General features: G+C 45.6%; 1 protein-coding gene across 3 annotated transcripts in view; it reads left to right on the top strand.

The window, feature by feature from the left end:
- Positions 1-19915, top strand: part of ildr2 (immunoglobulin-like domain containing receptor 2) — a 118645-nt gene that overhangs the window by 63517 nt on the left and 35213 nt on the right. For 2 of the 3 annotated variants that reach the window (XM_084313973.1, XM_084313974.1), the window contains exon 4: positions 7988-8044. The exons of the other annotated variant lie outside the window; for it this stretch is intronic. In XM_084313973.1, coding sequence (XP_084170099.1) covers positions 7988-8044 — 57 coding nt within the window. The remainder of the gene's footprint in view (positions 1-7987; positions 8045-19915) is intronic. 3 annotated transcript variants of the gene reach the window in all.

The following is a 19915-nucleotide window of genomic DNA, read 5'->3' on the forward strand; positions in this document are numbered from 1 at the left end:
GGTGACCAGACACCAAGGACTTCACTGCAGGTCAGGTGACCAGACACCAAGGACTTCACTGCAGGTCAGGTGATGCAGACACCAAGGACTTCACTGCAGGTCAGGTGACCAGACACCAAGGACTTCACTGCAGGTCAGGTGACCAGACACCAAGGACTTCACTGCAGGTCAGGTGACCAGACACCAAGGACTTCACTGCAGGTCAGGTGACCAGACACCAAGGACTTCACTGCAGGTCAGGTGACCAGACACCAAGGACTTCACTGCAGGTCAGGTGACCAGACACCAAGGACTTCACTGCAGGTCAGGTGACCAGACACCAAGGACTTCACTGCAGGTCAGGTGACCAGACACCAAGGACTTCACTGCAGGTCAGGTGACCAGACACCAAGGACTTCACTGCAGGTCAGGTGACCAGACACCAAGGACTTCACTGCAGGTCAGGTGACCAGACACCAAGGACTTCACTGCAGGTCAGGTGATGCAGACACCGGGGCGAGCGAGGCGGCGTGCATGTCCACCAGGCCTTCACTGCCGTCCGTCTACCTGGCGAACATGCAGAGCCGGGTTCAGCTCCAGCGGGGAACATGCAGAGCCGGGTTCAGCTCCAGCGGGGAACATGCAGAGCCGAGTTCAGCTCCAGCGGGGAACATACAGAGCCGGGTTCAGCTCCAGCGGGGAACATGCAGAGCCGGGTTCAGCTCCAGCGGGGAACATGCAGAGCCGGGTTCAGCTCCAGCGGGGAACATGCAGAACCGGGTTCAGCTCCAGCGGGGAACATGCAGAACCGGGTTCAGCTCCAGCGGGGAACATGCAGAGCCGGGTTCAGCTCCAGCGGGGAACATGCAGAGCCGGGTTCAGCTCCAGCGGGGAACATGCAGAGCCGGGTTCAGCTCCAGCGGGGAACATGCAGAGCCGGGTTCAGCTCCAGCGGGGAACATGCAGAGCCGGGTTCAGCTCCAGCGGGGAACATGCAGAGCCGGGTTCAGCTCCAGCGGGGAACATGCAGAGCTGGGTTCAGCTCCAGCGGGGAACATGCAGAGCCGAGTTCAGCTCCAGCGGGAGGCAAGAGACTCTGCTCCGCGTACCGTCTCACGGAGACGCGGCTGGACGGCAACACGACCGACTGAAGGAGTGCACACCGGAAACACCAAAGTACCGATACTACGGTCATGAACAAGACCTGCAATACTAGTCTTGAAGGCCTAGTCATTAACCCTTTCACTGCCACACGACAGCCGCCATCAACCCTTTCACTGTGACAATACAGAGGATGCGGAGCTAATGATGCTAATGATGGAGCATCGCCGTCGGTTGTGTGATAGTAAAGGGCTAACCTTCTGTCGTGTGGCAGTGAAAGGGTTAAATGCTGCACCTTTTATCTCCCCAGAGAATTCCCAGCTATCTTTCTTATTGCTGTTTATAATATACACCCTCGGGCTGACGCCGAGACTGCTCTCAATGAACTGGCCCAACATTAGACATAAATATGAGACCTCCCACCCGGAGGCCGTGTTTATTGCAGCTGGCCATTTGAATCGTTGTTCTTTTAAATCTTCTTCTTCTTCTTGGATCATTGCTATAGCAACATAAAAGCTGCTTACAGGTCTCTCCCAAGGCCAGCTTTTGGTAAATCCGATCATCAGTCGATTCTTCTTCTACCGTCATATACTCCGAAAAATAGACAAATCAAACCGACTCAATGTTGGACTAAAGATGCTGAAACACTTCTAAGGGTGTCTCGACGCCACAGACTGGTCTGTCTTTAGAGGTGAGGACCTTAACCAATACTGTGACACTGTCATTGGATATATCAACTTTTGTATTGACTTGTGCATTCCCCGCAAGGTGGTTAAGCAATACTCAAACCAAAAACGTGGCTTAACTCTGATGTTAGACTCAAACTTACTGAACCAGCTACTGCTTTTAAATCTGGGGATGCAACCAGTTATAAACTGGCTAGATACTCGCTGGAGCGGTCAATAAGAGCCGCCAAGCGCTCCTATGGAGAACGTATTGAAGGACATGTTACTGGCAGTGACCCCCGTCGGATGTGGCAGGGACTGAACACTATCACCTCCTACAAGCCCAGGGGCCTCGCCTCCGCTGAAGGTGGTCACTCGCTTCCCGGTAGACTGAATAACTTTTACTCCAGATTTGATGAAAGCAACACAGAGCGTCCTGTTTTTATTCCTTCCAACTCCAGTGACTTGTCTGGGCTGACTGTCACAGAACATGAGGTGTGCAAGGTCCTGTCCAGTACTAAGTACCGCCCCCTCTAACCTCAGTTTTAATTAAATGTTTAGAGCAGCTAGTGCTGAATTATATAAAAGGTCAGATTCCTACCTGTCTTGATCCCTGGCAGTTCGCATACAAGAAAAAAAGATCAGTAGATGATGCTATTTCCTTAGCTCTTAATCCTGTGTATGAACACTTAGATAAGAGAAACTCCTATGTTAGAATGCTTTTTATCGATTATAGCTCTGTTTTTAATACACTTATTCCATCTAATCTGATCCACAAACGTCAGTGTCTGGGTCTATGTGACGCTATCTGTGAATGGATTCTTAGTTTTTTTTATTTTGAGACCTCAAAGAGTCAGGATTGGAAACAATATGTCTGATGAAACTGTTTTAAGTACTGGTTCTCCACAAGGCTGCATTCTCAGCCCTTTACTGTTCTCTCTCTGCACTCATGACTGTACTGCTTCCTATGATAACAGTCTGATAGTAAAGTATGCTGATGATACTACTGTCATTGGGCGTATAAACTCAAACGACGAGTCACTACAGATCAGAGGTGCAGAACCTAGTTAGGTGGAGTGAGACCAATAACCTCACCCTGAATGCTTCCAAAACGAAGGAGCTAGTCATCGATGGCTCAAATGGCTCAGAGGTGGAGATGGTGAGCAGTAGGGATGTCCCGATCACGTTTTTTGCTCCCGATCCGATCCCGATCATGTGATTTTGAGTATCTACCGATACCGATATTTCCCGATCCGATAAAAAAAAAAAAAAATAATATATATATACATTTTTATTTATTTTTTTATTCAACAAACATGACCATGTTCACGTCTTAAACTCATACTGAGGCCTTAGTTTTGGTTTTAAATTGCATATCATCATTCATTTATTTATTGTCACACAGAGCAGAAGAATTTTGCCAAAACAAACCAATAGTATCCAGCTGCAGAACGGCAGACCAGCCACACTCTCAGACCCAAACGCATTTCATTTGATTTAATTATACATCAAATGATTTATGAAGTTAACTTTTCACCTGGATAACGTCAACATTCAGGGTGAATGTAATGTGAGAAATTGGGATTAAAAAAATTAAAATAAAAATTTGGGTCTGAGAGTGTGGCTGGTCTGCCGTTCTGCAGCTGGATACTATTGGTTTGTTTTGGCAAAATTCTTCTGCTCTGTGACAATAAATAAATGAATGATGATAAGCAAATTAAAACCAAAACTAAGGCCTCAGTATGAGTTTAAGACGTGAACATGGTCATGTTTGTTGAATAAAAGAAATTGTAAAAAAAAATCTGATTTTTTTTTTGCCGATCCCGATCTTTGGAAAATCACGTGATCGGCCCGGATCCCGATCACGTGATCGGGACAGTTTAAAATTTCTTGGGGTCACTATTTCAAATGACCTGAGCTGGCACTCCAATACCAGAACCATTGTTAAAAAGTCCCAGCAACGTCTTTTCTTTCTTAGGAAACTGAAAGAGTTCACAACAGGGTGATTCAAGTCAAGTCAAGTCAAGTTTTATTTGTCACGGCATACAAGTATACAGTGAAATGCGGGGGGTCTTGCCCGCAATGATTGTGCATAATACAATAATACAATAATAAGAATCCAATAGGATGAGAATTCGACATTTGTGCAATAATACAAGTAATCAAAGTAGGGCATATCAGGTATATGTACATGAGTTTTTACAAGAGCATGGTAAGACATGCTAGGTCCTGCGATAGTGCAATACACTGTTAGCTACGGATGAGGCACTGGGTCTTTATGTACACTGCTATACAATGCTATATTATACAATCTCAAGTTATACTATACTATTTTTTAAAGTGACCTTTCATTTTGTAAAGTGACCATAAGTGTGAGCGTGTGCAGCATGAGTGTCTGTGTTCATGTTAAAGTGACAGCTAGTGTGTGAGCGTGTACAGTGTGTGTGTTGTGTGTGTGTTCATGTGTGCTTGTGTGTGGAGAGTTCAGTGTTCAAGGCTCTGATGGCCTGGGGGAAGAAGCTGAGCCGAAGTCTCTCTGTCCTAGTTGCTGGTGTTCGCAGGTGTTTGCCTGACCGCAGCAGCTTGAACAGGCTGTTGTTGCGGTGGTGGGGGTCTTTCATTATTCTGCAGGCTCTGGATTTGCACCTCTTGTTATATAGGACCTGCAGGGGTGGTAGTGCAATACCCGTAGCAGGGGTGGTAGTACAATACCCGTGTTTCCATACCAGGCAGTGATGTTTCCAGTCAAGATGCTCTCTACAGCTCTGGAGCTCACAACTTCCATCGCTGTGTGATCGAGAGCGTTCTTACTTCCTCCTGTACTGTATGGTTTGGTAACATCACAGACCAGGAGAGGAAATCTCTGAACAGAATTGTGCGTCTCGCACGCAAGACAATCGGGGTTAGCCTGCCAGCTCTAGAAGAGATCTATGGTGCCAGGCTGATTTCCCGTGCCTCTGGCATCATCAACGACCCCTCTGGTCACCCAGCCGCAGGCCTCTTTGTCCCCCTCCCCTCGGGCAGAAGCTACCGCTCTATCACATGCTCTACCTCTTGGTTTACTAGGAGTTTCTTCCCCAGTGCTGTGCGCAGCCTGAATAACTCGGCTAGATTTGTATATTATCCTATTTTATTTTGGTGTGTTATTTAGTCAGGTTGTGGAATAGCTGTTTCTGTGTGTCTGTGCATCACACACTTTGATTATATGCACTTTTACTGTAAATTGTGCCTCTATGCATTATGCTATACTATGATATGCACTTTAGGGGATGTTGATATCAACCTTAGCATTTGTCCTTTTATACTGTCTGTGTTTTTATTTAATTGTTTTGTACTGTTTCTACTCTGCTCCTGTATTGGATTAGTTGTAGACACACAGTGTTGCTCTGTACCTGTATTCCAATGTGGATTCGTCCATACATGGCAAATAAAATCTCTGACACTGACATATTTGTGTGTGTGTGCATGTGAGCGTGTGTGTGTGTGTGTGTGTGTGTGTGTGTGTGTGTGTGTGTGTGTGTGTGTGTGTGTATACATGAATATGAATTTGTGTTTGTCTCCATGTGCGTCCTGGGTACGTGTTTAACATCAGTGAGGTACATGTTACATGTTTACTACATCAGAGACTTTTGACAGAGGACTGGTTAAGATTGTGGGTTAGTGATAGTCTACATTTACATTTACATTTAGTCATTTAGCTGAACGCTTTTATCCAAAGCGACTTACAAGTTCTGTACGACAAGCCATCAGGAAGGGCACAACTCTATCAGCTGAGCAACAATGTTCATCAAAGTGTTGAGTGCTACAGTGTATGTTAGTTTATTAGGACAAGTGCATGACAGTAAGGTTAGTTAGGGTTAGATTATCTTTTTCTTTTTTTTTATAATTTTCTTTTTTTATTTTCTTTTTTTATTCAGATAATGGTTGAAGAAGTGCGTCTTTAGTCGACAGCGAAAGATTGGACGTGATTCGGCTGTCCTAACTGGGGTGGGTAGTTCATTCCACCATTGTGGGGCAAGGACTGAGAATAGGCGACTTCTCTTTGATGACCCTCCCGGAGCTTGGATAGGAGTAGGTCTGAGGCGGCCAGAAGATGCAGAGTGTAGGGGTCTTGAGGGTGTGTAGTTAGAGACCATTGACCGGAGGTAGGTGGGAGTGGTTCCCTTTGCCGCACAGTATGCTAGGTCGAGGGCCTTGAAGCAGATTCGTGCAGCAATGGGGAGCCAGTGCAGGTCCCTAAGAAGTGGGGTGACATGGGCCGACTTCGGTAGGTTTGAGATCAGGCGGGCCGCTGCGTTCTGAATGAGTTGAAGAGGCTTAGTGGCAGTGGCCGGGAGGCCAGCGAGCAGTGCATTGCAGTAGTCGAGGCGGGAGATGACTGTTGATTGGACGAGGAGTTGGGTGGCTTCTTTTGTCAGGAAGGGGCGGATCCTTCTGACGTTGCTCAGGAGGAATCGGCAGGTTCTGGTCGTCGCTGCGATGTGAGCAGAGAAGTTCAACTGGTCGTCAAGGACAACACCAAGGTTCTTGGCGGTCGGGGACGCAGTCACAGCTGCATTCTCGACTGTGATTGAAAGGTCGGTTAGTGGGGAGGATTTGGCCGGCAGGTGGAGCAATTCTGTTTTGCTTAGGTTCAGTTTGAGGTGGTTGGTCGTCATCCAGGCGGAGATGTCGGACAGACAGGCCGAAATCCGCTCAGAGACGTGGATATCTGAGGGAGGGAAGGAGAGGAAGAGTTGAGTATCGTCGGCGTAACAATGGTAGGAGAAGCCATGAGACGTGATAATGTTACCCAGTGATTTAGTGTAGAGGGAGAAGAGAAGGGATCCTAAAACCGAGCCCTGGGGGACACCCTCTCCATGACAGGGTCCCTCTCCATGGCACTTGGTAGGAGCGGTCATTGAGGTATGATGACAGCCATGTCAGCGCAGAGCCAGCCACTCCCATTCCTGCGAGGGCCGCAAGGAGGATCTGGTGGTTGACTGTGTCGAAGGCTGCAGATAGATCTAGGAGGATCAGGACAGAGGAGAGGCCTTTCGCTTTTGCTAAGTGAAGTGCCTCTGTGACCGCAATGAGGGCTGTCTCTGTGGAGTGACCAGTCCTGAAGCCTGACTGATTAGGGTCTAGGAGGTCATTCTGTAAGAGATAAGCAGTAAGTTGGTTGGATACAGCACGTTCAAGTGTTTTAGAAAGGAAGGAGAGAAGAGAGACAGGACGATAGTTGCCTATGACGGTGGGGTTCAGGGTTGGTTTTTTTATGAGCGGCGTGACTCTGGCTTGTTTTAGGGAGGTGGGGACCACCCCCGAGTTGAGTGAGAAGTTGATGGTTGCAGTTAGGAATGGGAGGATGTCTGGTGCTATGGTCTGGAGGAGTGGGGAGGGTAGCTGGTCCAGCTGGCAAGTAGTCGGACGGTTCGACGTTACCAGTGTCAGGGTCTCGGCTTCTGTAATGGGAGTGAAAGATGACAGAGTGAAGGATGAGGTTCTCGATTCAGCATTTGGAATGGGTGGGGGTTGGGAGAAGGAGCTGCGGATGTTCTCCACTTTTTCCTCAAAGAAGATCGCAAAGTCTTCGGGAGAGAAAGATGAGGGAGGAGGGGGTGGGGGGGGAGTGAGGAGGGAGAACATGGTAGCATGCAGTTTGCGAAGATTCTTGGCAGAGGCCTCGATCCTAGGTAATAAACAACAATATCATCATCATCATCATCATCATCATCATAGGAACATGTTGTTGTTACTAAAGTGTCTCGTATAATTATCAAAGAGCACATTGAGCTTAGTGTAGTGTCTCACTTCTTGTCTCACAGGATCAAAACGAGATGTTTATGAGACCATGGAAGCACAGTTGAGATTGTCGCAGGAAACAGATTTTTCAAATTGAAGAAATTTTTTTTCAGACACATTAAAATATACAGCATTTACAGTATAAATAGGCTATACGTATTATATACAAATATGCCATTCTCCTCTTCAAAACTAAAACAAGTTATACATATCGATGGTATAACAAGTTAGTCTGCTTGACTCCTCAGTCATGCATGGGCCATTAACCCTTTCACTGCCGCACTACCAAACGGTTAACCCTTTAATTGCGACAATACACAGAATGTTAACCCTTTCACTGCCACACAACAGCAGGTTCTCTGACCAACAAAACTGCCTGATTTGCCTTTTCCTCTGACTTTCTTGCTTCCTGCTTCCTTTGCCCCGCCCCCTCACCTCTGCTCTTCCTCCTCCTGCAGGCAAGAGAGGGGAACTGGACGATCTCCTGCCTGAGTTTGATGTGGAGATCATGCCAGGTATGGCACCCCCACTTCTCCCTTCCTCCCTGACACCTTCCGGCTTAGCTAACGCCTCACTTTCTACTCTCTCTCTCTCTCTCTCTCTCTCTCTCTCTCTCTCTCTCTCTCTCTCTCTCTCTCTCTCTCTCTCTCTCTCTCTCTCTCTCTCTCTCTCTCTCTCTCTCTCTCTCTGTCCAATCAGAATACTTTATACTAATGAATGCAGAGGGCAGACTCCCCCCCCCCCTCCTGTGTGCTCCCAGGTGGACAGAGATGGAGAATATGATACCTGAACAGTCCACAGGTGATGTCCTCAGTAGTGTGTCAGTAGTAGCGTTGTAGTGCTACTTCTGGAAGACGGGGAGAGCGTACCGACCTGTGTGACTATGATTACAGTGTTAACAGCCTACATTTGGCCTATCATTTTAAAATCCCCCCCACACACAACCACACCCCTGCTACCCACTGAAAGCTATAGATGGTTTCAAGTTTCAAGTTCAAGTTTTGTTTTTATTTGTCACATATAAGGTACATATGGTAAGGTAAGGTACCGACCATCACTTTCTGACTCCACAGCTGAGACCCTCATCCATGCCTTCGTCACCTCCCGCCTGGACTACTGCAACGGGGTCCTGTCCGGGGTCCCAAGCAAAACCCTGGACAGGCTCCAGTATGTTCAAAACTCAGCTGCCAGGGTTCTCACCCGCACCAAACCCTGGCAGCACATCACCCCCACCCTCATCCCCCTCCACTGGCTCCCCATCAAATCCTGTATCACCTACAAACCCTCCTGCTCACGTACAAGTCCCTCCACGCTCTGGCACCTCAGTACCTCACTGACCTCCTCCACCCCTACACTCAGTCACGGTCCCTGCGATCCACGGACACTGGTCAGCTCTCCATCCCCTGAACCAGACTGCGGACCTTCGGGGACAGAGCTTTCAGTGTGGCAGCTCCCACCCTCTGGAACTCCCTCTCCGCAGAACTCCGCACCGCCCCAACTCTGGACTCATTAAAAAAACTCCTCAAAACCCACCTCTTCAACTTGGCCTTTAACCCCTAATTTCTCACTTTTTATGTTGTGTCTGTCCACTAGGGATGCCCCCCGAAACCCAGTTCTAAACGGGAACCGGTTCTAAATAAGATTAGTATTGATAAGATCCGACGTTATCGGTTCTGCTATCGGTGCTTCAGAACAACTCTCGAGTTGTAGGCTACAGACAGCTCTGCTCTCATCATGGCGGACAGAATGAAACGTTAGAAAGTCTGGGTATATTTTACTAAAGTCGATGCCGACAATGCTCGTTGCCACAAGTGCAACAAAACATTTGCCAGTAATGTATAAGCACTGGTACTCGTCAATGTGGCCGGCAGGGAGCTAACGTTGTTGTTAGCGTAAGCTCCAGTAGTCGAGTGTCTCGAGTAGGGTAATGGTGGACATTCCGGAAGTAAAAAACCGAATAAGATCTTCCGATTGGTGGTAAGAACAGCAGAGGTGGGTGCAAGCGGTGTGACGTAATTGGCAGAATCGACTGTCAATCAAAATTGTTCTGTTGTGGTCTACCTACCTGACATGCATTGCAAACTCATAAACAAGTCTTGAACAAGCCAAGTTAGGTTATGAAAGCCAGTGAGTATTGTATGACTCAGACTTCAGCAATAATCATAAAATAAAACACACATGGCATGGTGGAATACGATAAACATATTTCTTGATGTTTCCTTTTTTTAAGTAAGTAAAGAGGCCTATGTTCATATCAGTGAGCACAATTTGTAACACAAAAAGAGAGACGTGTAGCCTATTTATTTAATATTTTATTTAGTGATTTTATTATTATTATTTTATTTGTTGCCATGCAACTGTTTGTTTGAACTTCTGTAAAACAAATAGTTTAAATTATTTATTAAATTTTTTTTATCTTAAATTTGTTGTTGATTATAGGAATAATAAAGCAATGTCGATTCTGTTCTTAATTAATAGTATTTTTTTCTTGCAAAATAATCAAAAAGAACCGATAAGATAAAGTAAAGTACCGAACCGCTAAGCAGTATCGATAAGAGTAGTAGTATCGTTGTTATTCCCCCCCCTATGTAAAGCGACCTTGGGTCTTTTGAAAGGCGCTATATAAAACTAAGTTTGTATTATTATTATTATTACATGTACATTACAGTGACATGACCCCCTGAGATTGTACTTCATACAGTAAAAAGGTAAAAGAGACCAAACGCTATACAAAATATACAATATACGAAACTATAATGTACAACATGCAAAATAATTTGGTAGAAGCTTTATATGGTTTCAATGGAATTTTAACTGATATTCTCATGTAACATACTGTATGTTGTCGGACACTGGCCACTCAATCGATGTGCTTCTCACAAGATACACTAGATATGTGTTGAAGGGTCCACCAAGCAAAAATACGTTCCCTGCTCAAAGTTACAATAGCGTTCCCCATGTGTAACTGTCATTTAAAGGTGCTATATTCCAGACTCAGCCACCAGGTGTCACTAGAGCGCCAGCATCTCAGACAGTCTTCGGCCACACCTCCCTCCTCTCTTTGCATTTTCAATAGGGATATATTTCAATTTCTCAATATATTTATTGAATATTCCCAAGGAAGTATTTCTAAGAAACTATTTATATATATTTTTGTGTGTGAATCATTTAAGGTGGAAAAAGAGTGTTTCCTGGTTCCCAGAATTCTGATCAATTGTCAAACGAACAGCTCAATGAATTGATGTAGATGAAAATATATCAACACCTTGTCTTATAGGGACTGCTACCTTATAACTTCACTGAGCTGTAATTAACACCTTGTCTTATAGGGACTGCTACCTTATAACTTCACTGAGCTGTAATTAACACAACACCTTGTCTTATAGGGACTGTTACCTTATAACTTCACTGAGCTGTAATTAAAACCTTGTCTTATAGGGACTGTTACCTTATAACTTCACTGAGCTGTAATTAAAACCTTGTCTTATAGGGACTGTTACCTTATAACTCCACTGAGCTGTAATTAACACCTTGTCTTATAGGGACTGCTACCTTATAACTTCACTGAGCTGTAATTAACACCTTGTCTTATAGGGACTGCTACCTTATAACTTCATTAAGCTGTAATTAACACCTTGTCTTATAGGGACTGTTACCTTATAACTTCACTGAGCTGTAATTAACACCTTGTCTTATAGAGACTGCTACCTTATAACTTCACTGAGCTGTAATTAACACCTTGTCTTATAGAGACTGCTACCTTATAACTTCACTGAGCTGTAATTAACACCTTGTCTTATAGAGACTGCTACCTTATAACTTCACTGAGCTGTAATTAACACCTTGTCTTATAGAGACTGCTACCTTATAACTTCACTGAGCTGTAATTAACACAACACCTTGTCTTATAGGGACTGCTACCTTATAACTTCACTGAGCTGTAATTAACACAACACCTTGTCTTATAGAGACTGTTACCTTATAACTTCACTGAGCTGTAATTAAAACCTTGTCTTATAGGGACTGCTACCTTATAACTTCACTGAGCTGTAATTAACACAACACCTTGTCTTATAGGGACTGCTACCTTATAACTTCACTGAGCTGTAATTAACACCTTGTCTTATAGAGACTGCTACCTTATAACTTCACTGAGCTGTAATTAACACCTTGTCTTATAGAGACTGCTACCTTATAACTCCACTGAGCTGTAATTAAAACCTTGTCTTATAGGGACTGTTACCTTATAACTCCACTGAGCTGTAATTAAAACCTTGTCTTATAGAGACTGTTACCTTATAACTTCACTGAGCTGTAATTAACACCTTGTCTTATAGAGACTGCTACCTTATAACTCCACTGAGCTGTAATTAAAACCTTGTCTTATAGAGACTGTTACCTTATAACTTCACTGAGCTGTAATTAACACCTTGTCTTATAGGGACTGCTACCTTATAACTTCACTGAGCTGTAATTAACACCTTGTCTTATAGGGACTGCTACCTTATAACTTCATTAAGCTGTAATTAACACCTTGTCTTATAGGGACTGCTATCTTATAACTCCACTGAGCTGTAATTAACACCTTGTCTTATAGAGACTGTTACCTTATAACTCCACTGAGCTGTAATTAACACCTTGTCTTATAGAGACTGCTACCTTATAACTTCACTGAGCTGTAATTAACACCTTGTCTTATAGGGACTGCTACCTTATAACTCCACTGAGCTGTAATTAACACCTTGTCTTATAGAGACTGTTACCTTATAACTCCACTGAGCTGTAATTAACACCTTGTCTTATAGAGACTGCTACCTTATAACTTCACTGAGCTGTAATTAACACCTTGTCTTATAGGGACTGCTACCTTATAACTTCACTGAGCTGTAATTAACACCTTGTCTTATAGGGACTGCTACCTTATAACTTCACTGAGCTGTAATTAACACCTTGTCTTATAGGGACTGCTACCTTATAACTTCACTGAGCTGTAATTAAAACCTTGTCTTATAGGGACTGCTACCTTATAACTCCACTGAGCTGTAATTAACACCTTGTCTTATAGGGACTGCTACCTTATAACTCCACTGAGCTGTAATTAACACCTTGTCTTATAGGGACTGCTACCTTATAACTTCACTGAGCTGTAATTAACACCTTGTCTTATAGGGACTGCTACCTTATAACTTCACTGAGCTGTAATTAACACCTTGTCTTATAGGGACTGCTACCTTATAACTTCACTGAGCTGTAATTAACACAACACCTTGTCTTATAGGGACTGCTACCTTATAACTCCACTGAGCTGTAATTAACACCTTGTCTTATAGGGACTGCTACCTTATAACTTCACTGAGCTGTAATTAACACAACACCTTGTCTTATAGGGACTGCTATCTTATAACTTCACTGAGCTGTAATTAACACCTTGTCTTATAGGGACTGTTACCTTATAACTTCATTAAGCTGTAATTAACGCAACACAAGGACTCAATGTCCCGATCGCTGGGGGCCATATTCAAACTCACTCACTATCATGTAACTGTCAAAATAAATGAATGTGTGCAAAACTGTTTAGAGATTTTGGACGTGTGTGAGATTATGTGCAAAATGAATCAGCATTGTTTTTTTGGTGTAATTCCCCTTTAAGACTCAGCAGCTCTGTCTTCTGGAAGGTGGTGTAGTTAAGACTCAGCAGCTCTGTCTTCTCTTCTGGAAGGTGGTGTAGTTAAGACTCAGCAGCTCTGTCTTCTGGAAGGTGGTGTAGTTAAGACTCGGCAGCTCTGTCTTCTCTTCTGGAAGGTGGTGTAGTTAAGACTCAGCAGCTCTGTCTTCTGGAAGGTGGTGTAGTTAAGACTCAGCAGCTCTGTCTTCTGGAAGGTGGTGTAGTTAAGACTCAGCAGCTCTGTCTTCTGGAAGGTGGTGTAGTTAAGACTCAGCAGCTCTGTCTTCTGGAAGGTGGTGTAGTTAAGACTCAGCAGCTCTGTCTTCTCTTCTGGAAGGTGGTGTAGTTAAGACTCAGCAGCTCTCTCTTCTAGAAGGTGGTGTAGTTAAGACTCAGCAGCTCTGTCTTCTCTTCTGGAAGGTGGTGTAGTTAAGACTCAGCAGCTCTGTCTTCTGGAAGGTGGTTTAGTTAAGACTCAGCAGCTCTGTCTTCTCTTCTGGAAGGTGGTGTAGTTAAGACTCAGCAGCTCTGTCTTCTGGAAGGTGGTGTAGTTAAGACTCAGCAGCTCTGTCTTCTGGAAGGTGGTGTAGTTAAGACTCAGCAGCTCTGTCTTCTCTTCTGGAAGGTGGTGTAGTTAAGACTCAGCAGCTCTGTCTTCTGGAAGGTGGTGTAGTTAAGACTCAGCAGCTCTGTCTTCTGGAAGGTGGTGTAGTTAAGACTCAGCAGCTCTGTCTTCTCTTCTGGAAGGTGGTGTAGTTAAGACTCAGCAGCTCTGTCTTCTGGAAGGTGGTGTAGTTAAGACTCAGCAGCTCTGTCTTCTGGAAGGTGGTGTAGTTAAGACTCAGCAGCTCTGTCTTCTCTTCTGGAAGGTGGTGTAGTTAAGACTCAGCAGCTCTGTCTTCTGGAAGGTGGTGTAGTTAAGACTCAGCAGCTCTGTCTTCTGGAAGGTGGTGTAGTTAAGACTCAGCAGCTCTGTCTTCTGGAAGGTGGTGTAGTTAAGACTCAGCAGCTCTGTCTTCTCTTCTGGAAGGTGGTGTAGTTAAGACTCAGCAGCTCTGTCTTCTGGAAGGTGGTGTAGTTAAGACTCAGCAGCTCTGTCTTCTGGAAGGTGGTGTAGTTAAGACTCAGCAGCTCTGTCTTCTCTTCTGGAAGGTGGTGTAGTTAAGACTCAGCAGCTCTGTCTTCTGGAAGGTGGTGTAGTTAAGACTCAGCAGCTCTGTCTTCTGGAAGGTGGTGTAGTTAAGACTCAGGAGCTCTGTCTTCTAGAAGGTGGTGTAGTTAAGACTCAGCAGCTCTGTCTTCTGGAAGGTGGTGTAGTTAAGACTCAGCAGCTCTGTCTTCTGGAAGGTGGTGTAGTTAAGACTCAGGAGCTCTGTCTTCTGGAAGGTGGTGTAGTTAAGACTCAGCAGCTCTGTCTTCTCTTCTGGAAGGTGGTGTAGTTAAGACTCAGGAGCTCTGTCTTCTAGAAGGTGGTGTAGTTAAGACTCAGCAGCTCTGTCTTCTCTTCTGGAAGGTGGTGTAGTTAAGACTCATCAGCTCTGTCTTCTGGAAGGTGGTGTAGTTAAGACTCAGGAGCTCTGTCTTCTCTTCTGGAAGGTGGTGTAGTTAAGACTCAGCAGCTCTGTCTTCTGGAAGGTGGTGTAGTTAAGACTCAGCAGCTCTGTCTTCTCTTCTGGAAGGTGGTGTAGTTAAGACTCAGGAGCTCTGTCTTCTGGAAGGTGGTGTAGTTAAGACTCATCAGCTCTGTCTTCTGGAAGGTGGTGTAGTTAAGACTCAGCAGCTCTGTCTTCTCTTCTGGAAGGTGGTGTAGTTAAGACTCAGCAGCTCTGTCTTCTCTTCTGGAAGGTGGTGTAGTTAAGACTCAGCAGCTCTGTCTTCTAGAAGGTGGTGTAGTTAAGACTCAGCAGCTCTGTCTTCTGGAAGGTGGTGTAGTTAAGACTCAGCAGCTCTGTCTTCTCTTCTAGAAGGTGGTGTAGTTAAGACTCAGCAGCTCTGTCTTCTCTTCTGGAAGGTGGTGTAGTTAAGACTCAGCAGCTCTGTCTTCTGGAAGGTGGTGTAGTTAAGACTCAGCAGCTCTGTCTTCTGGAAGGTGGTGTAGTTAAGACTCAGCAGCTCTGTCTTCTCTTCTGGAAGGTGGTGTAGTTAAGACTCAGCAGCTCTGTCTTCTGGAAGGTGGTGTAGTTAAGACTCAGCAGCTCTGTCTTCTGGAAGGTGGTGTAGTTAAGACTCAGGAGCTCTGTCTTCTGGAAGGTGGTGTAGTTAAGACTCAGCAGCTCTGTCTTCTCTTCTAGAAGGTGGTGTAGTTAAGACTCAGCAGCTCTGTCTTCTCTTCTAGAAGGTGGTGTAGTTAAGACTCAGCAGCTCTGTCTTCTCTTCTGGAAGGTGGTGTAGTTAAGACTCAGCAGCTCTGTCTTCTGGAAGGTGGTGTAGTTAAGACTCAGCAGCTCTGTCTTCTCTTCTGGAAGGTGGTGTAGTTAAGACTCAGCAGCTATGTCTTCTCTTCTGGAAGGTGGTGTAGTTAAGACTCAGCAGCTCTGTCTTCTGGAAGGTGGTGTAGTTAAGACTCAGCAGCTCTGTCTTCTAGAAGGTGGTGTAGTTAAGACTCAGCAGCTCTGTCTTCTAGAAGGTGGTGTAGTTAAGACTCAGCAGCTCTGTCTTCTGGAAGGTGGTGTAGTTAAGACTCAGCAGCTCTGTCTTCTCTTCTGGAAGGTGGTGTAGTTAAGACTCAGCAGCTCTGTCTTCTAGAAGGTGGTGTAGTTAAGACTCAGCAGCTCTGTCTTCTAGAAGGTGGTGTAGTTAAGACTCAGCAGCTCTGTCTTCTGGAAGGTGGTGTAGTTAAGACTCAGCAGCTCTGTCTTCTCTTCTGGAAGGTGGTGTAGTTAAGACTCATCAGCTCTGTCTTCTGGAAGGTGGTGTAGTTAAGACTCAGCAGCTCTGTCTTCTAGAAGGTGGTGTAGTTAAGACTCAGGAGCTCTGTCTTCTCTTCTGGAAGGTGGTGTAGTTAAGACTCAGCAGCTCTGTCTTCTGGAAGGTAGTGTAGTTAAGACTCAGCAGCTCTGTCTTCTCTTCTGGAAGGTGGTGTAGTTAAGACTCAGCAGCTCTGTCGTCTGGAAGGTGGTGTAGTTAAGACTCAGCAGCTCTGTCTTCTGGAAGGTGGTGTAATTAAGACTCAGCAGCTCTGTCTTCTGGAAGGTGGTGTAGTTAAGACTCAGGAGCTCTGTCTTCTAGAAGGTGGTGTAGTTAAGACTCAGCAGCTCTGTCTTCTCTTCTGGAAGGTGGTGTAGTTAAGACTCAGCAGCTCTGTCTTCTGGAAGGTGGTGTAGTTAAGACTCAGCAGCTCTGTCTTCTGGAAGGTGGTGTAGTTAAGACTCAGGAGCTCTGTCTTCTGGAAGGTGGTGTAGTTAAGACTCAGCAGCTCTGTCTTCTCTTCTGGAAGGTGGTGTAGTTAAGACTCAGCAGCTCTGTCTTCTGGAAGGTGGTGTAGTTAAGACTCAGGAGCTCTGTCTTCTCTTCTGGAAGGTGGTGTAGTTAAGACTCAGCAGCTCTGTCTTCTGGAAGGTGGTGTAGTTAAGACTCAGCAGCTCTGTCTTCTCTTCTGGAAGGTGGTGTAGTTAAGACTCAGCAGCTCTGTCTTCTGGAAGGTGGTGTAGTTAAGACTCAGCAGCTCTGTCTTCTCTTCTGGAAGGTGGTGTAGTTAAGACTCAGCAGCTCTGTCTTCTGGAAGGTGGTGTAGTTAAGACTCAGCAGCTCTGTCTTCTGGAAGGTGGTGTAGTTAAGACTCAGCAGCTATGTCTTCTGGAAGGTGGTGTAGTTAAGACTCAGGAGCTCTGTCTTCTAGAAGGTGGTGTAGTTAAGACTCAGCAGCTCTGTCTTCTGGAAGGTGGTGTAGTTAAGACTCAGCAGCTCTGTCTTCTGGAAGGTGGTGTAGTTAAGACTCAGGAGCTCTGTCTTCTGGAAGGTGGTGTAGTTAAGACTCAGCAGCTCTGTCTTCTCTTCTGGAAGGTGGTGTAGTTAAGACTCAGGAGCTCTGTCTTCTAGAAGGTGGTGTAGTTAAGACTCAGCAGCTCTGTCTTCTCTTCTGGAAGGTGGTGTAGTTAAGACTCATCAGCTCTGTCTTCTCTTCTGGAAGGTGGTGTAGTTAAGACTCAGCAGCTCTGTCTTCTGGAAGGTGGTGTAGTTAAGACTCAGCAGCTCTGTCTTCTCTTCTGGTAGGTGGTGTAGTTAAGACTCAGCAGCTCTGTCTTCTGGAAGGTGGTGTAGTTAAGACTCAGCAGCTCTGTCTTCTGGAAGGTGGTGTAGTTAAGACTCAGCAGCTCTGTCTTCTGGAAGGTGGTGTAGTTAAGACTCAGCAGCTCTGTCTTCTCTTCTGGAAGGTGGTGTAGTTAAGACTCATCAGCTCTGTCTTCTGGAAGGTGGTGTAGTTAAGACTCAGCAGCTCTGTCTTCTAGAAGGTGGTGTAGTTAAGACTCAGGAGCTCTGTCTTCTCTTCTGGAAGGTGGTGTAGTTAAGACTCAGCAGCTCTGTCTTCTGGAAGGTAGTGTAGTTAAGACTCAGCAGCTCTGTCTTCTCTTCTGGAAGGTGGTGTAGTTAAGACTCAGCAGCTCTGTCTTCTGGAAGGTGGTGTAGTTAAGACTCAGCAGCTCTGTCTTCTGGAAGGTGGTGTAATTAAGACTCAGCAGCTCTGTCTTCTGGAAGGTGGTGTAGTTAAGACTCAGGAGCTCTGTCTTCTAGAAGGTGGTGTAGTTAAGACTCAGCAGCTCTGTCTTCTCTTCTGGAAGGTGGTGTAGTTAAGACTCAGCAGCTCTGTCTTCTGGAAGGTGGTGTAGTTAAGACTCAGCAGCTCTGTCTTCTGGAAGGTGGTGTAGTTAAGACTCAGGAGCTCTGTCTTCTGGAAGGTGGTGTAGTTAAGACTCAGCAGCTCTGTCTTCTCTTCTGGAAGGTGGTGTAGTTAAGACTCAGCAGCTCTGTCTTCTGGAAGGTGGTGTAGTTAAGACTCAGGAGCTCTGTCTTCTCTTCTGGAAGGTGGTGTAGTTAAGACTCAGCAGCTCTGTCTTCTGGAAGGTGGTGTAGTTAAGACTCAGCAGCTCTGTCTTCTCTTCTGGAAGGTGGTGTAGTTAAGACTCAGCAGCTCTGTCTTCTGGAAGGTGGTGTAGTTAAGACTCAGCAGCTCTGTCTTCTCTTCTGGAAGGTGGTGTAGTTAAGACTCAGCAGCTCTGTCTTCTGGAAGGTGGTGTAGTTAAGACTCAGCAGCTCTGTCTTCTGGAAGGTGGTGTAGTTAAGACTCAGGAGCTCTGTCTTCTCTTCTGGAAGGTGGTGTAGTTAAGACTCAGCAGCTCTGTCTTCTGGAAGGTGGTGTAGTTAAGACTCAGCAGCTCTGTCTTCTGGAAGGTGGTGTAGTTAAGACTCAGGAGCTCTGTCTTCTAGAAGGTGGTGTAGTTAAGACTCAGCAGCTCTGTCTTCTGGAAGGTGGTGTAGTTAAGACTCAGCAGCTCTGTCTTATGGAAGGTGGTGTAGTTAAGACTCAGGAGCTCTGTCTTCTGGAAGGTGGTGTAGTTAAGACTCAGCAGCTCTGTCTTCTCTTCTGGAAGGTGGTGTAGTTAAGACTCAGGAGCTCTGTCTTCTAGAAGGTGGTGTAGTTAAGACTCAGCAGCTCTGTCTTCTCTTCTGGAAGGTGGTGTAGTTAAGACTCATCAGCTCTGTCTTCTCTTCTGGAAGGTGGTGTAGTTAAGACTCAGCAGCTCTGTCTTCTGGAAGGTGGTGTAGTTAAGACTCAGCAGCTCTGTCTTCTCTTCTGGAAGGTGGTGTAGTTAAGACTCAGCAGCTCTGTCTTCTGGAAGGTGGTGTAGTTAAGACTCAGCAGCTCTGTCTTCTGGAAGGTGGTGTAGTTAAGACTCAGCAGCTCTGTCTTCTGGAAGGTGGTGTAGTTAAGACTCAGGAGCTCTGTCTTCTGGAAGGTGGTGTAGTTAAGACTCAGCAGCTCTGTCTTCTCTTCTGGAAGGTGGTGTAGTTAAGACTCAGCAGCTCTCTCTTCTGGAAGGTGGTGTAGTTAAGACTCAGCAGCTCTGTCTTCTCTTCTAGAAGGTGGTGTAGTTAAGACTCAGCAGCTCTGTCTTCTCTTCTAGAAGGTGGTGTAGTTAAGACTCAGCAGCTCTGTCTTCTGGAAGGTGGTGTAGTTAAGACTCAGCAGCTCTGTCTTCTGGAAGGTGGTGTAGTTAAGACTCAGGAGCTCTGTCTTCTGGAAGGTGGTGTAGTTAAGACTCAGCAGCTCTGTCTTCTGGAAGGTGGTGTAGTTAAGACTCAGCAGCTCTGTCTTCTGGAAGGTGGTGTAGTTAAGACTCAGCAGCTCTGTCTTCTGGAAGGTGGTGTAGTTAAGACTCAGCAGCTCTGTATTCTCTTCTGGAAGGTGGTGTAGTTAAGACTCAGCAGCTCTGTCTTCTGGAAGGTGGTGTAGTTAAGACTCAGCAGCTCTGTCTTCTGGAAGGTGGTGTAGTTAAGACTCAGCAGCTCTGTCTTCTGGAAGGTGGTGTAGTTAAGACTCAGCAGCTCTGTCTTCTGGAAGGTGGTGTAGTTAAGACTCAGCAGCTCTGTCTTCTCTTCTGGAAGGTGGTGTAGTTAAGACTCAGCAGCTCTGTCTTCTGGAAGGTGGTGTAGTTAAGACTCAGCAGCTCTGTCTTCTGGAAGGTGGTGTAGTTAAGACTCAGCAGCTCTGTCTTCTGGAAGG

This window comes from Notolepis coatsorum (assembly GCF_963971535.1).
Source record: "Notolepis coatsorum genome assembly, chromosome: 5".
In the NCBI taxonomy this organism is placed as follows: domain Eukaryota; kingdom Metazoa; phylum Chordata; class Actinopteri; order Aulopiformes; family Paralepididae; genus Notolepis; species Notolepis coatsorum.